The 15,955-nt window shown below is 43.3% G+C and overlaps 2 protein-coding genes across 2 annotated transcripts in view; one reads left to right on the forward strand and one right to left on the reverse strand.

Moving 5' to 3' along the window:
* The window catches only part of LOC115145281 (WW domain-containing transcription regulator protein 1-like), an 81,821-nt gene extending 75,906 nt beyond the window's left edge, over nucleotides 1-5,915 (forward strand). The window contains 4 exon segments of the mRNA XM_029686726.2: nucleotides 673-917; nucleotides 3,088-3,221; nucleotides 3,687-3,802; nucleotides 3,974-5,915. Of these exon segments, the coding sequence (XP_029542586.2) occupies nucleotides 673-917; nucleotides 3,088-3,221; nucleotides 3,687-3,802; nucleotides 3,974-4,158 (680 nt within the window). The 3' untranslated portion in view covers nucleotides 4,159-5,915.
* A 3,712-nt stretch (nucleotides 5,916-9,627) lies between these two features.
* LOC115145521 (transmembrane 4 L6 family member 4-like) lies at nucleotides 9,628-15,405 on the reverse strand. The gene is made up of 5 exons (XM_029687048.1): nucleotides 15,094-15,405; nucleotides 14,230-14,319; nucleotides 11,697-11,842; nucleotides 10,251-10,434; nucleotides 9,628-9,888 (listed from the first exon to the last, which is right to left on the reverse strand). The coding sequence occupies exons 1-5, from the start codon at nucleotides 15,265-15,267 to the stop codon at nucleotides 9,868-9,870; spliced, it is 615 nt and encodes a 204-aa protein (XP_029542908.1). The 5' UTR covers nucleotides 15,268-15,405; the 3' UTR covers nucleotides 9,628-9,867.
* Nucleotides 15,406-15,955: the final 550 nt, after the last annotated feature.

Genomic DNA, 15,955 nt, shown 5'->3' on the forward strand with positions numbered 1-15,955 from the left:
TTTTGGCTGTTGTCTGGAATAGCCAAGTCTAGATGCTATTGCTGGAGGTCTAGTCTGTCCTGGCCATCTGGTTTCCCTTAAGAGCAGGAGCAGTATTCTATCCATATTGCAGGTGTGCTTTAAAGTATGTGTCATAGGCTCTGTTGACAGTGAGAAACAACCTGACCAAGCTCTATCACATGTGCAGTGTTTATGCCGACAGTCTACACCTGTGTGGTGTAAGTGCGCGCGCACACAGTGCTTTTGTACACGTACAAAAGGACGTCATTGTAAAACAAGAACTTGTTCTCAACTGACTTGCCTAGTTAAATCAAATGAATACATGTAGCCTATGCGTGGGTGATCCATTTCCAGCCTAACTTACTATCTGGAGCTTGTCTCCTACCCCAGAGCAGTGGTGTGAAAAGAGGTGATGTGGAACTAGTGAAGTGAGCTGAGCTCAAAGTGTTCCGAATCAGCTGCTGTTCACCTGATTGAATAGACCTGATAGAAGTGTCTGTAGTGGTACTGTGTACATACTAGCGCAGTCGTTCTTATCACAGTACTGTAAGCTTCAAGATAACCCTCTCGCCCCTTTTTCTCTGTCCTCCACTGTGTTTCGTTGTTTCTAGCCTTAATAACAACTCCCCCCTCTCCCTCCTATCGCCCTCCTCTCTGTCTCTCCCTCCACAGTGATGTCCCAACACCATCACCAGCAGCAACTGCAACACGCCCAGCAGCAGCAGCCCCAACAGGCCCAAGCCTTGGGCTCACCTGGCTCACTCCCCCAGCAGCAGAGCTCCCAGGCTGGGATGATGAGCCTGTCCAGTCCCCTGGGCGTGGGGGTCAGTTCCCAGCACCAGCAGAAGATGAGGCTGCAGCGCATCCAGCTGGAGAGGGAGAGGATCCAGAGACGACAGGAGGAGCTCATGAGACAGGTGAGGCAGTCTGGACCTCAAAAATAACCCCCAGCTGCTAAAGTATGAGCCCGTATGAGTCCTCTAAGCTCTAATCATGAGAGAAAGGCCATGGTTAAGTAGATACGGCCTAGTACAGTATAAGCAACAGCCCCCTATTTCTAGTAAGCCATATAACACACAAATGTATTACATTCCCCCTTCCCTCATCCTCCCAGTCTGGTCTGCCCCTATGGCCTTGGTCTCACAGACAGAGAGACTGCTCTGTTCTCGGTCTTCCTCTTCAAGTCTCACTCTTTTGTTTATTGCTCACAATATCGCTAATCACTCATTATCTCCTCTTTTCCTCATAAAGACACTTCGACCCAATTTATTCAAGCTAAACACACATTAGCATGGACGCATACACATACACACTGGCCACAAGCCAACGCATCACGTCTTCGGGGGTTTCCTCAGACTCTCAGAAAGACAGGAAATTGACCGCTTACCTCGACAGTAGTTTCTTTTGAGCGCATGCTTTGGGCCTTTTGCTGGCGTGTGGCAGGGGGGGTTGGGGGTTAAACATTAGCATCACCTGGTGGCTGAAAAGGGTTAGCTACTAGCTACTCTCTGTTTTAAGCCATCTGCTCCTACACTTGCACGAAGGCAGGGTAGTGTTTAAGAGCCGTGTTTACATTGAGAGTGAAAGAGAGAGAGAGCACACTGAACTCTTAAGGTGTCCGTATGCTTCCTAGCAGAAACAATTCAGAGGAGTTCGACAACATTTTGTGACGTTTTGGACTTCGACAGATTTTCGGCTTTTCGGGCACACCAAAAAATTGTAGTGAGGTAAGCGGAAGTCTGTAGCCAATTGTCAGTGATTGGTCAACAGTAGGGATTCTTCAATAAAATCCTTGTTGTCATTCAATGAGAGACGACTCCTTTTCATTGAGAAATACTGCACCTAAAATTACGACTAAGATCTCCTTTCTTGACTATTTTGAGGAAATGTATACTGGCTACGGCATCTCAAAATGCACAAACAGTACTATTGTTTCAGAAGCAAAGGTCTTTTCAGGGAGTATGCGAGCACGCTTGTTCGGCGCTAGCCGAACTGAAGCATGCTGAAGCCTTTAGTGTGTCAGAGATGTGCACACCAGTCTGTTTACAAAATGGCTGCCTTCAACATCCAGCCAGTGACCTCATCCAGAAAGTGTTTATCTTACCCAGAACTCTTTGGCACACATTTGGCCCACCCTGAGCACTGAGCAGCACTGAATGGCCTGGGGTTGGCCAAGGGTTGGGAGAGGGGAGGTGTGTGTGGTGTGTCAGTAAGGCCCATCCTTAGCAGTAGCGTCTCTATTTTCCACTGTCGTCCCCTAGACTTTGCTTTGGTCTGACTGTCTGCAAATAGATCCATATAGACTGGTGTATTCCTCCTCTAACCGTTCTGTTCACTACCATACAGTGTGGTGTTCAGTCCATCCAGCTCCAATGTCACACTCACACCTATCAACTGTTATAAAGCTGTATTCAGCAGCCTGGAAAGCCCCTTGCCTTTAGATATACAGCCATTTTGTTACACACACAGCCCATCAGATGAATGGGGAAGCCATTCAAAGTGAATTGGAATGGCAAGCTGGTGTTTCTCCGGTGACTGTGCACTGGGAGTTAGTAGTGCCTGAGGCATGGAGGCTGGCACTGATCCAACCCCAGAAACCGTGTCAGGGCAGTGGGACCGGCAAAGGTTAGCCCCCTCTCTCTCCCTTCCTCCAAGTCCCACCAGTGTAGGTCTGTCTTTGACACTCATCCCGTGCGAGTGCCTAACTGTGTGTGTGTTTGGGTAGGGTTATCTGTACATCAGAAAGCACACACCTATTACTTAACCAGTGGCCCACTTTCTTTAAGACTGTTAAGTGTGTGTGTTTTCACATCAGATAATTGCTGTGAAGTTCACACACTCACTAATATATTATGCTATTCTGATGCCTGTGGCCTGGAAAAACACTACTTGGTTAATTGTTCTGTAATAGTTGTAAGAAGCAGATTCTGTCCCTGTTCTGGAGTCAGCAAATGTTTCTCCTCGTTGTGCTGTAGCACATGTTCAATAATAACAATAATGAACATAGTTTCAGTAATCTTGAATCTCTCCTCCCAATCTCCTTCTCTTCTCCTCCCCCTTCCCCTGCTGCCTATTGCTTCCCCCTAGGAGGTGGCGCTGTGTAGACAGCTGCCCATGGACTCGGAGAGCATGGCACCAGTGCCCACCCCCGGTGGCAATCCTGCCCAGTCCATGACACAGGGCAACATGCCCACCAATGGATCCGACCCCTTCCTCAACAGGCAAGTGCACTCCTGACTCCCATATATTACCTATCCCTCCTCTTTTGCTTCTGTTTTGTCTCAGTCCCCCCCCCCCCTTCCTTGCTCTCTCTCCTCTCCCTTCTTTCTCAACACCCCTCTCCCTCTTATCCCCTGGCTATTCTCTCCTTCTCCTCTCCTTTTCTCAACACTCCCTCCCTCTTATCCCCTGGCTACACCCCTTCTCTCCCTCTTATCCCCCCCTGGCTATTCCCCTCTTTCTCCTTCTCCTCTCCCTTCTTTCTCAACACCCCCTCCCTCTTATCCCCTGGCTATTCTCTTCTCCTCTCCCTTCTTTCTCAACACCCCCTCTCCCTCTTATCCCCTGGCTATTCTCTTCTCCTTCGCCTGTCTTCTGCTTTCAGCTTTCAAACTGTAGAGTGTGATTCAGTTTGTGGACAGAAGGGATCAGTGTATTAATGTCTGTGTCATGTATGTGATCCACAGTGGTCACTTCCAGCACTCACGGGAGCAGAGCACAGACAGTGGCCTGGGGCTGGGCTGTTACAGCATCCCCACCACCCCAGAGGACTTCCTTAATAACATGGAGGAGATGGACACAGGTAGGACTCTCTCTCTCGCCCTCTCTCTCACCTTCTCTCCCACGTGGCTTTATTGACATGGAAAGTGTTACCACATACATTGCCAAAGCAAACATTTTCTCTCTCTCTCTCTCTCTCTCTCTCTCTATCTCTCTGTCCCCCCCCTCGACTGACCTTCATCTCCCCCTCCAGGTGAGAGCATGGCTCAGGCGGGCAATATGAACGTGCCCCAGCACAGCCGCTTCCCGGACTTCTTGGACTCGCTGCCAGGCACCAACGTGGACCTGGGAACCTTGGAGGGAGCAGACCTCATCCCCATCCTCAACGACGTGGAGTCAGTCCTCAACAAGAGCGAGCCCTTCCTCACTTGGCTGTAAACACACACACACACACACACTTCTATACACATATATTCACAGCCATACAAGCAGGATGAAAGACTCACTCCACATATCTAAAGACTACGTTTTGCTACTTTTTCAAATCAGCATTATCTCTTCTTCCCACTTCTCCATGTGTACAGTAATATTATGCTCTGTCTGTCTAACCTCTGTCTGCCAGACCACATATCGTCAATCTGAGTTCAGTTTTGGATCAAAGATCGAATATTAATCAAAGCCTTGAGAGAACAAAAGCAAATCAAAACATGACACGTATTAAAGTATACTTCACTATTGAAGTTACTGTATGGTAAACTAACAACGTTAGTACTTTTGGTTTTGTATGTTCTATAAGACATCCTCCGATAACCCACTCTGGTTTTGGAATCACAATTGATTAAAGCAATTCCACAGCTTTCCTTTCTTTCTTGGGGTGACTTTCTATGTGGAACAAGTACTTGGTGAAAATCAATACATTTGGCTTCCAATGGTATTGCTTTGACGTGACTGTCAAAATGTATGCAGGGAGTCTTTTTCACCACTAGGTGGAGCTATTGCTTAACTTACTGCAGTTATGAAATGGATCTTTACTGGCTACAAGGTTGTCCAGTCTGTAGGTTCTTTGTATAAAGTGGACCTCGTTTGGCAACAGCATTGTAAACCTTCTTCTATATCACCAACAGTATCCTAACTGTCAGTTTGGGTTAGAATAAGAAACCCGATTTGGCTTTGTTACTGTTGCTTCTGTTCACAAAGACAACCATCTTGGATTCACTTATATATCAGCGTTAGCGGCCATGAGAGCAAAGTGTGTTGTATACCAAATAATGTTTCCTGTGGTTCGCTACAATGTCACTACAAAAGCTTTAAAACTTTAAAATTGTATTGTTTGATTTTTTTTTTTTTGTAAACATTGTTTTTTGTTTTTTGTCATTTTATTAATTGTACTCAAGCTGATTCCAATATAGTTATTATAACACTAAAAGCTCATGCCTCGGTTATGCGATGACGTGCATACGTAGAATTGTGTTTTATACCATGTACTTTTTATATCGTGCTACAAGTATTATTTTTTCTTTTACTGTAAAATAGCCCAGATGGGTTCTTTGCATCTGGTGCCATTGTAGGACCTATAATATAAAGTTAGCATTTTTAGTATTTATCATGAGCTATGTCTCTTACATTTTGATTTTTTTTTTGTTAATGCAATTGAGATTTCAAAGCACTGCAAATCAGCAAGGGATTCAAAGATATCTGATCATGAAGTGAATGTTGAAGTTAGATGATCACCAGAAGCTCCCACTAGACGTTTTGGTTCAATGTGCGTTGAGGCTTGATAATCCTTCATAAGCAAACTCTGTCTTTGGTCCTCAGTTGGGCCGGTTTGAAAACCCAAAGGATAACTTTTCTAATATCTGTTCTGCGGGGAAATATGCAACAATAGTATTTTATATGGCCTTTAATGCGTTTTTAAAGGATTTTTACTGGATTGTGAGATTGGATTGACATGGGGTTGGCATTATGATCTTGTTTTAACATGCCAGCCCCTCAGCACAATCTGCTCTAATCTTTTTTTCTACATTTGCCTCAGTTTTTGTATTTGCATGTTGAATGACATATTTGTTATTCTTAGCGTTAGGTTTTCTATAGCCCGACCTTATATTGTGACTATACTGAGTCTGGTTACTGTGTAGAACGTTAGGACTGACAAGGCGAGAAAGTGATGGATCCTGGGAAGGGGCAATGAATCGATGGGAGGGAGGGGGGTTGAGTTTAGGAGAGGGGGTTAAATGCACGCCAAAACCCGCTGCTTTTCAACGCAGCGGCCAACACCGCGCTCATGACGTCCTAACGTCAAGGTGAAGAGAGGCCTAGAGGGGGGTGAGAGGGGCACACAGTTACCACGTCTCATTGGAGAGGTGTGGATTGGGGGAAATGGTGTGGATTAGTGCCAAAGATTGGAGGCCTCTCTATGACCCAAGCATGGCCTAAGAAGGCTAGCTCTGACAGGGCTAGCAACATGCTAACTTATGCCCAGGCCTAGCTGATGAAAACCGCTCCAGTGAGAGGTGATGAGGTCCTTTGAGAATCAGACAAGGGGATTGGATGAGGCTTAACACTGTCCAATCGCACAGCTTCCTCTCCTGGTGTGCATCAGGGAGGTTTCCTGTCTGTTTTCTGTTGAATGGCCTGCTGTTCAAGCTCTAATAACACAAGCCAGAGGGGCACTGAGGGGGGACACTGGGCAGGGATGTTTGTGCGTTGTTACTGGACACAATTCAAGGGTGCACCAGTTTGGGGGAACAAAGATCAAGGTTGCACCAGTATGAAGGGCACAAGTTAAAAGTTCAAGAAAATGGATAATCGCATTTATATCAGAATGTCTTTTTGTAAGTCTGTACTTTGGGGGTTAACAAGACCTGATAAAGAGATGGATCCTTTTGAGACCATAGATAGGGGATGAACACAGCGGTGGTGTTACAGAATAAAGAGTTTGAGGAAATGGTTTGGTGTGGAGCACGTTTGACTACAGCTGTGCATAGTGAGTGGCATGACATGGATTGGAAAGGATAACTCTGTAGCAATATATAGCGCAGTGGCTAGGCTACAGCTGCATGGTTGGATGAGACGGGGGTATGTTGTCAGTAGGTACAGTGTTCTTGGAATGCTCATTGGTTGTGGAAATCACACACCAACAAAATGGCCGTATACTGTATCCTGGCAGTGTGGAGGCAATTTTACATAATGTAACCTGGGCAAGGAGTCTTTGATCATTTTAAAGTTGTATAACATGTAAAAAATGAATAAAATGGTGTCAGAACCGTGGATCTTATTTGTTGATGTCATTTAATACAGAAGTTCACTTTTGATCACTAATAACACAACCCACGTTGCGATTTTTGTAAATTAACTTGCTGACAAACAAATGTGCACAAAAGTTTGTCTCCATATTAAATAACATATTCCTCTCCAAATGTACAGTTTTTGCTTGACTCGTAATGGCGTTTATAATTACTTATATTTGCTTCCATCATGTTTTGTCAGCCATCTTTGCTGAAGAAAGTCACCAGCGACGGGTGGCTCTTGTCATATTCGTCATTGGAACCACTCAATATGATTGGTCATATAAAAACCTTGGGACCCTAATGCATAATGAGTGCTCTAACTCCCCCTTGCGGCAGTCTGGAGCAATGAAGCCGTGACCTCTAAGTTCTGCGGTGTAAGATCACAACTTTTAAAGGAGGAACCACTGTAGGTAACATTGGCTAACGTCTCATATTTTATATATACACACACACACACACACACACACTACCGTTCAAAAGTTTGGGGTCACTTGTCCTTGTTTTTGAAAGAAAAGCACTTTCTTTTGTCAATTTTTAAAATTGATCAGAAATACAGTGTAGACATTGTTAATATTGTAAATGACTTTTGTTTTTAATGTAATATCTACATAGGAGGGATGGTTGCTGATAATGGGCTGCTGTACTGTAGGCTTACAGAGGCCGATTATCAGCAACCGTCACTCCTGTGTTCCAATGGCAGGTTGTGTTAGCTAATCCAAGTTTATAATTTTAAAAGGCTAATTGATCATTAGAAAACCCTTTTGCAATTATGTTAGCACAGCTGAAAACTGGTGTTCTGGTAAAGAAGCAAGAAAACTGACCTTTAGACTAGTTTACTATCTGGAGCAACAGCATTTGTGGGTTTGATTACAGGCTCAAAATGGCCAGAAACAAAGCACTTTCTTCTGAAACTCGTCAGTCTATAGTTTGGAGAAATGAAGGCTATTCCTTGGGAGAAATTGCCAAGAAACTGTACAAAGCTGTATACTACTCCCTTCACAGAACAGCGCAAACTGGCTCTAAACAGAATAGAAAGAATGGGAGGCCCCGTTGCACAACTGAGCAAGAGGACAAGTACATTATTGTCTAGTTTGAGAAACAGACACCTCGCAAGTCCTCAACTGGCAGCTTCATTAAATAGTTCCCCCAAAACAGCAGGCCTTCATGGTAAAAATTTCTGCAAAGAAACCACTACTAAAGGACACCAAAAAGAAGAGACTTGCTTGGGCCAAGAAACACGAGTGATTGATATTAGACCGGTGGAAATCTGTCCTTTGGTCTGATGAGTTCAAATGTGAGATTTTTGGTTCCAACCGCTGTGTCTGTGTGAGACGCAGAGTAGGTGAACGGTTGATCTCCACATGTGTGGTTCCCACCAAGCATGAAGGAGGAGGTGTGATGGTGCTTTGTTGGTGACACTGTCAGTGATTTATTTAGGATTCAAGGCACATTTAACCAGCATGGCTACCACAGCATTCTGCAGCGATACATCACCCCATCTGGTTTGCGCTTAGTGGGACTATCATTTGTTTTTAGCCTGTACCCCAGGCTGTGTACAGGCTATTTGACCGAGAAGGAGAGTGATGGAGTGCTACATCAGATGACCTGGCCTCCACAATCACCCAACCTCAACCCAACTGAGATGGTTTGGGATGAGTTGGACCGCAGAGTGAAGGAAAAGCAGCCAACAGGTGCTCAGCATATGTGGGAACTCCTTCAAGACTGTTGGAAAAGTATTCCAGGTGAAGATGGTTGAGAGACTGCCAAGACTATGCAAATGGAGGCTACTTTGAAGAATCTCAAATATAAAATCTATTTTGATTTAACACATTTTTGGTTACATGATTCCATATGGGTTATTTAATAGTTTTGATGTGTTCACTATTATTCTACAATGTAGAAAATATAAAAAATAATTTGTGAGTTAGTGAGTGTATACAAACAGACACACATATACAGTTGAAGTCGGAAGTGTACGTACACTTAGGTTGGAGTCATTAAAACTCATTTTTCAACCGCTCCACAATTTTCTTGTTTACGAACTATAGTTTTGGCAAGTCGGTTGGGACATCTACTTTGTGCATGACACAAGTAATTTTTCCAACAATTGTTTACAGACCGATTATTTCAATTATAATTCACTCTGTATCACAATTCCAGTGGGTCAGAAGTTTACATACACTAAGTTGACTGTGCCTTTAAACAGCTTGGAAAATTCCAGAACATTATGTAAGGGCTTTTGAAGTTTCTGATAGGCTAATTAACATAATTTGAGTCAATTGGAGGTGTACCTGTGGACGTATTTCAAGGCCTACCTTCAAAGTCGGTGCCTCTTTGCTTGACATCATGGGGAAATCAGCCTAGACCTCAGGAAAAAAAGTATATACCTCCACAAGTCTGGTTCATCCTTGGGAGCAATTTCCAAATGCCTGAAGTTACCACGTTCATCTGTACAAACAATAGTACGCAAGTATAAACACCATGGTACCGCGCAACTTAACCCACAGGCCTACTAAAATAAGGCCAACGCAGGTGTGGTCGACTCACTCTGTCAAACTTTTATGAAGTTTTTGTTTTCGTGTATTTAAATAGCTAAAATGATTTTCAATGAAATAAGATACATATTTGATATATTTAATTGAAGTGTTCTGTTGGACATGTCTTACGGTGCATAATATGAAATTATAATAAACTGCTCATGTTTTAAACATATTGAATAATACATTTGATTACGTGAAAAGTATCATCTTCATTTAAATAAATCTAATATTTTCTATATAGCAAAAGGCCAAGTTAGGTAGGTAGGAAATTGTTCATAGAAAGCCAGTTATAACAAGTCTTCTGAGAGGCTCAAACATCCTTAGACTGCACCATCAGTACTCTGAAAGACAAACACAGGACAAAACTTTCAAATCAACTCTTACTCAAATACAAACATATTTATACAGTGTATTAGTGTGACAATCATGGATGAGCTAATTGTTGCTAAGCTCACTGGAGTTCATGGTCAGACAACACATGGCCCGAGACGTCAGTGACACAGGTGGGTGAAAATGTCAATAGGGGGCTAGCCTTATTGAGCGTTAGATGTGGGCAGGTCCAGTCCAGCTCTGGGCATTAGAATGCAATTTAGTTAAAAGGTATGTTCCACTAGAGCAAAAGTATTTGTGACCCCAATTTGGCATATGGGCTAGATGTTTATTTAAGATTGTGGTGTTTCAAGACGAGGGTTGGTCCTCCTACCCCACAGCGGCCACAGCAGTCTCCACAGATGGCACCGATGAGTCCGTTGATGACCTGGATGGCACAGAGTACAGCCTGTAGCAGGCCCATCACCAGCAGCATGGAAAACAAGGTCAGGTGCCAGGTCACAATGCCCTCAGGTGCTGTACAGTCCTTCCACAGGGTGTGGTTATTCAGGTAGTCACTGGTGAAAATGGTGAAGTTCAGCAAAAAGTAAAATACATTGCAGTGTGCTGAATCTTATCTGAGTGACAGAGGTACAGTGAGGGGAAACAATTATTTGATCCCCTGCTGATTTTGTACGTTTGCCCACTGACAAATAAATGATCTGTCTATAATTTTAATGGTAGGTTTATTTGAACAGTGAGACAGAATAACAACAAAAAAATCCAGAAAAAATGTATGTCCAAAAATGTTAAATTAATTTGCATTTTAATGAGGGAAATAGCATAGCACCACAGTCAAATAATATTACTAGAAAATATTAATATTAATGAAATCACAAGTGCAATATTGCAAAACACAGCTTAGCTTTTTGTTAATCCACCTGTCATCTCAGATTTTGAAATTATGCTTTACAGCGAAAGCAATACAAGCGTTTGTAAGTTTAGCGATCGCCCGACAAAACAATAAGTACACTTAGCATCAGGTAACTTGGTCACGAAAATCAGAAAAGCAATCAAATTAATCGTTTACCTTTGGTCTTCGGATGTTTTCACTCAAGAGACTCCCAGTTAGACAACAAATGTTCCTTTTGTTCCATAAATATATTTTTTATATCCAAATACCTCCATTAGTTTGGTGCGTTATGCCCAGGAATCCACCAGAAAGAGCGGTCACGACAACGCAGACAAAAATTCCAAATTATATCCATAATGTCCACAGAAACATGACAAATGTTTTTTATAGTCAATCCTCAGGGTTATCTATTCGATAATATATCGACCGGGACAGTTGGCTTTTCACTAGGACCGGGAGTAACAATGGCCGCCTTTTGCTCACAACTCACTGAGAGCCCCCACCTATCCACTTACTCAATGTGGTCGTTCACGCTCATTCTTCAAAATAAAAGCCTGAAACTACATCTAAAGGCTGTTGACCCCTTAGGGAAGCCATAGAAAAAGGAATCTGGTTGATATCCCTTTAAATGGGCAATAGGGATGCATAAGAACAGAGAGGTTTCAAAAACAGGGGCACTTCCTGATTGGATTTTCCTCAGGTTTTAGCCTGCAATATCAGTTCTGTTTAACTCACTGACCAAATTTTGACAGTTTTGGAAACTTTAGTGTTTTCTATCCTAATCTGTTAATTATATGCATATTCTAGCATCTGGTCCTGAGAAATAGGCCGTTTACTTTGGGAATGTTATTTTTCCAAACATAAAAATAGTGCCCCCTAGCTTCAAGAGGTTACAACAATGTGTTTGAGTGGTAAAACCGTTCTTACCCGTCAACAAAGGGGTTGGTCCATAACTCTGTTGTACCATTGGTATAGAGGCACATTGGTCCATTATGAATGGCAACAGCAGACACAATGATGGAGTAGCCAGCCCCCAGAACCCCCACCGCAGCAAAGATGATCGAGGTGAACATCTGATGAAAATAAAGATCACAGGTCGAGGTTAAATTCAATCAATCTGGGTATTGAACCCAGGCCATCCAAGTGACTCAAATAGACTTCGTTAGCCCCTCCTACTTTTAACTCAGTGGACTAACACTAGTGTTCAGGGCCCGTGTCCATACAGCGTCTGAGTAAGGATCAGTTTGGCTTTCAGACCATAATTGATAAGATTATATGGACAGGTCTGGGCTCCTGATCCTAGGTCAGGATGGACTTTAGGTCTTACTTATTCTGTGAGCATATCAGCTTGATATATCAGCAACAGTTCAAAATAATTATTTCCTTGAGCCAACCAATGCAACAATGGACAATCAATCAATTGATCCTTTTGCCCCAAAATCTGTTGAAAGCAATGGCACCGTCCTAAACAATGCTGCAGTATGGTACCAGTATGAGATCAATAATTACTATTAGTCGGGTGGTAAGAGAGCGCTGTAGCTAACTGCCTGCTCTTTGTTTCCCTTCAGTCGGTGAACTCCGTACATTGGGTGTTCGCGTGGTAACTCCCTCTAATGAAGAACATTAGAATCACGCCTGACAAGGCCAATGAACACCGTGCCTCACCGGAAGCCACGCCTTCCACAAGCGATAAACCACGAAACGCAGATTAATTCCTTTGAAGGTGTATATGGCAGCTAATTCAGCGTTTCATGTGAGAATTGATGATGCCACTCCTGGGGCGCTCTTCCCCTGGCAGTGCGGTTTTAAAAGGTGTGCACTGTCTCAGGCCGGTTTCTAAACCTATTGCGGCTATATGGGATATGGCTTGGGTTTTGGATGTGCTGTTTGATGCCCCATTTGAGTCTGTGGATCTGAAGATCCTCTCCTACAAGACCGCTCTACTCGTGGCTTTGGCCTCAGCTACAGGTGGTGGGAGATCTCCACCCGTTATCTGTTCACCCCTCCTGTATAATGTGCTCCTTTGGCAACTCTAAAGTCACATTGTGACCTTCGCCTCCAAGGTCATGACTATGTCCTACAGGTCTCTAGCTTTTGAGCTTTTTCCCTCTTCTAAAGAGCAGAGCGGTACATGCCCTGTGTCCGGTAAGAGCATTAAGCATACTATAAGCATTAAGCAGACTTGAGCGGACCAGTTTGTGTGACCAATTTTTAAAATTCTTTTTTTCTAATCCGGCTCGTGGTAGAGCGCTTTCTAAACAGTGTCTCTCCCAGTGGATTGTGGAAGCTGTTTCTCCAGCATATGACAGCGAAAGGCAGGAAATACCTAACTGTGTACTTGCCCAATCGACCAGGGGTCTGGCGGCATCTAGCCAAAGGTCGACAGATGGCGATATTGGGTCATAATTTTACCGTCCAAAGTGAATGTATGCAGCCTACTGTACACTCCTATCCACCGTGCACAGGTTCATACATAAAACATTCTCCATTCAGGCTGCAAAGGAGTCAATTTCCTCCTTAAATCAATTTAATAGCGAGATGGTGGGAAAATATCCATACTTTCTTTGTGAAACACAATTTTCCACCACCATACTTGAGTGCCTAATGCTTAGTCCCGGATGTTGCTTATCGCATTCAGCCAATCAGGTTGCAGCAGTCTTTTTTTTCTTCACAGCTGGTCTGATAGTTTCAAAATAAAAGTTTTGCTTACTGAACATGCAGTTCTTGGCATGAACTTGTTTAGAAAGCCTTTCACAACTTTTAATAAGAAAAATGTTACATTTATGAAGTGAAATTATGTTAATGAGATTTATTAAAGGATATGTTCATAAACGTGTGCAATATGAAGTGTAATTAATAGTCAATAAAGAATGAATATCAATAAAACATTGGATCTGAATGCCCCCACTAATTAGCCCATTTATCTCACTCTACGCCTGAGGACACCCTTGCCTGATGATTCCTGGCTGTGCCTGTCCCCAATCCACCTGGTTGGGCTGCCTCTCCCGTGCTGCTGACTACCTGGTGTGACCTGAACTGATCCCTAACTGCCATGTCTCTTACCATCACACCCACATACCCTGACTTCCTAAAGCATGAAAAGCCACCTGACCTTACAGTCTTGAAGTGTTTGCACCCTCTATTCATTATAGGTTTTAGGCTGGATATCTGTAAAACACAGACAAGGCACAGGCACGATGTTGATTGGCCTTGTCAGCCGTGATCTAATGCTCTTCAGTAGAGGGCGGTCGTGTGCAAACTCCCCATTGCCTTCTTCAGGGAACAGTAATTATAGTCATAACTGTACGCTTCTCTTATCTGCTGGCCACCAGTATAATGAGGGCTTTGTCTATAGGAGTCCTGTGAATTGCTAGTGTACTGCTTTGGATGCCCCATGCTTTAACTAAATAAATATGTTATTAAGTTGCATGTTTTTTTCTCTCCATGTAACGTCACTCACCGCAAATCTCTTTCCACAACTCTCGTTGCCACAGCAACCGCAGCAGTCATTGTTTTTGAGTCCTATGAAGACCAGTGCTGGGAGGGTCATCTGTTCAGAAAGATATACAGCACACAATCATTAGGATCAGACCGCAACAATATACGCACAACCATTCGGATACACAACTATTGATTAAGATCTGGACAGAAAGACATCATACAACCATTTAGATAGGACCAGGAAGACTGCTCTCCATTTTGTAAATGCTCACTCTAGCACAGACAATCATATTGGCTTGTATCCGAATAGTAGGGAGGCTACTGTGTCTGTCATCGGCAACAGGAAGGACAACGGCAGGCTGGCTTAAAGAAGCAAAAACAGCGTGGCACTGTCTTTTGAACACTGGGAACATTTCATCACATTCTAATAATGCTGGAATAACACAAGCATGTTGCTCAAGCCCACCTCAGTCTTTCATTTTGATCGTTTCATATTGTACCTCATACTATTATACAGTTATAATACATTATAAATGATTTACATCTGACCCACTCCCAGCCTCTCAACCAAAATCCACAGTCTAGTTCGCAGTAGGAAACAAAGCTTTTCAAAAGGACCGTTCATCTCACTAAAGCTGTCTTGTAGGCAGAGACGGGCTCCTAAACACACCGCATAGGCTACAGCCACAACTGTATGTGTCTGCCTGACTGTTCAACTGTTTATCTGAAAGGCTCAAGACAATATTGGTACATTTCTATGTTTCTCCACATGTTGAATAGAGATATTCAAGTAAAACCATTGAAATTAGAAATGTGTACATTAGAGAGTTATTAGAGAGTTATTAAAAGCCCTTTTCCATCCCTTCCATAACAGCTGACTTACCAGAACCCCAGATCCCATGATGCCCCCAAAGTACCACACCTCTTTAGTGATATGGTCATTGTCGTCAGCGACCAGCCCCCCAGGGAAGAAGAGCAGGATGTTACTGAGCACACACAAGATGGCCAGGGGGATCAAGGTGATGCCCAGGGACTTGGCAAAGCTACCCGAGCACATGGTTCACCTTATCAGCCAAAACAGTCACACAGGGCCAAAAGGGGTTTTCTAAAGTCCAAAGGGCTCCCACACAAACTCGTACACACCTAAACTGTACGTCCTCCGTAAAAGGTTCCTATCTAGGATTGTACCTGTCCAGACCCACCAAACGTTCTCAATCCCTCAGATTGGGGAGGGGTGTATATATAGACGGCTGGTTGGATGATGTCATGATGTAAATGCCTTAAATTGAATTTACAGTGGTTGTGCTATGGCAACCATCTGGTCCGGATAATGTTCTACTATAGCATTTGCCTGCCTGGCCCCAGCCCTGACAGAGAGATAGAGGGGGGGTTATTGAACACACTGTCAGCCTATTGGGGTCCATACATGGTTATGAATGGGAGTATGTTTCAGGCTATAATTTTCCTGATACTTTATGGTATTTCACTCGGCCAATGTTATAGTGAAACACCCATGAAGCCTCATAATTTTACATTACATGATTTAAATAATGCATCACACATTCCAAGCATTCCAATACAATCTGATTATCATTCAAGAATAACCTTTTTCCTTTACATAGTTTTATTCACATTTAGGCTTATATTAATGCATAATATTTAGTCTGAAAACAACAATGCCACCAGCATATTGTGCACTATTAGATTTATGAAGTATAGGCTACAAGGTAAATGTACACGGAGTG

This window comes from Oncorhynchus nerka, linkage group LG17 (assembly GCF_034236695.1).
Source record: "Oncorhynchus nerka isolate Pitt River linkage group LG17, Oner_Uvic_2.0, whole genome shotgun sequence".
Taxonomy (NCBI): Eukaryota; Metazoa; Chordata; class Actinopteri; order Salmoniformes; family Salmonidae; genus Oncorhynchus; species Oncorhynchus nerka.

Bases quoted from the DNA above. Each gene is read 5' to 3' on its own strand.
- LOC115145521 (XM_029687048.1), bottom strand. From the start codon at position 15,267: ATGTGCTCGGGTAGCTTTGCCAAGTCCCTGGGCATCACCTTGATCCCC. The intron at 14,320-15,093 runs GTAAGTCAGCTG...CTTTCTGAACAG, and splicing joins TCATGGGATCTGGGGTTCTG to ATGACCCTCCCAGCACTGGT. The intron at 9,889-10,250 runs GTAGGAGGACCA...TTTGTCTTTCAG, and splicing joins ACTGCTGTGGCCGCTGTGGG to AGTACTGATGGTGCAGTCTA.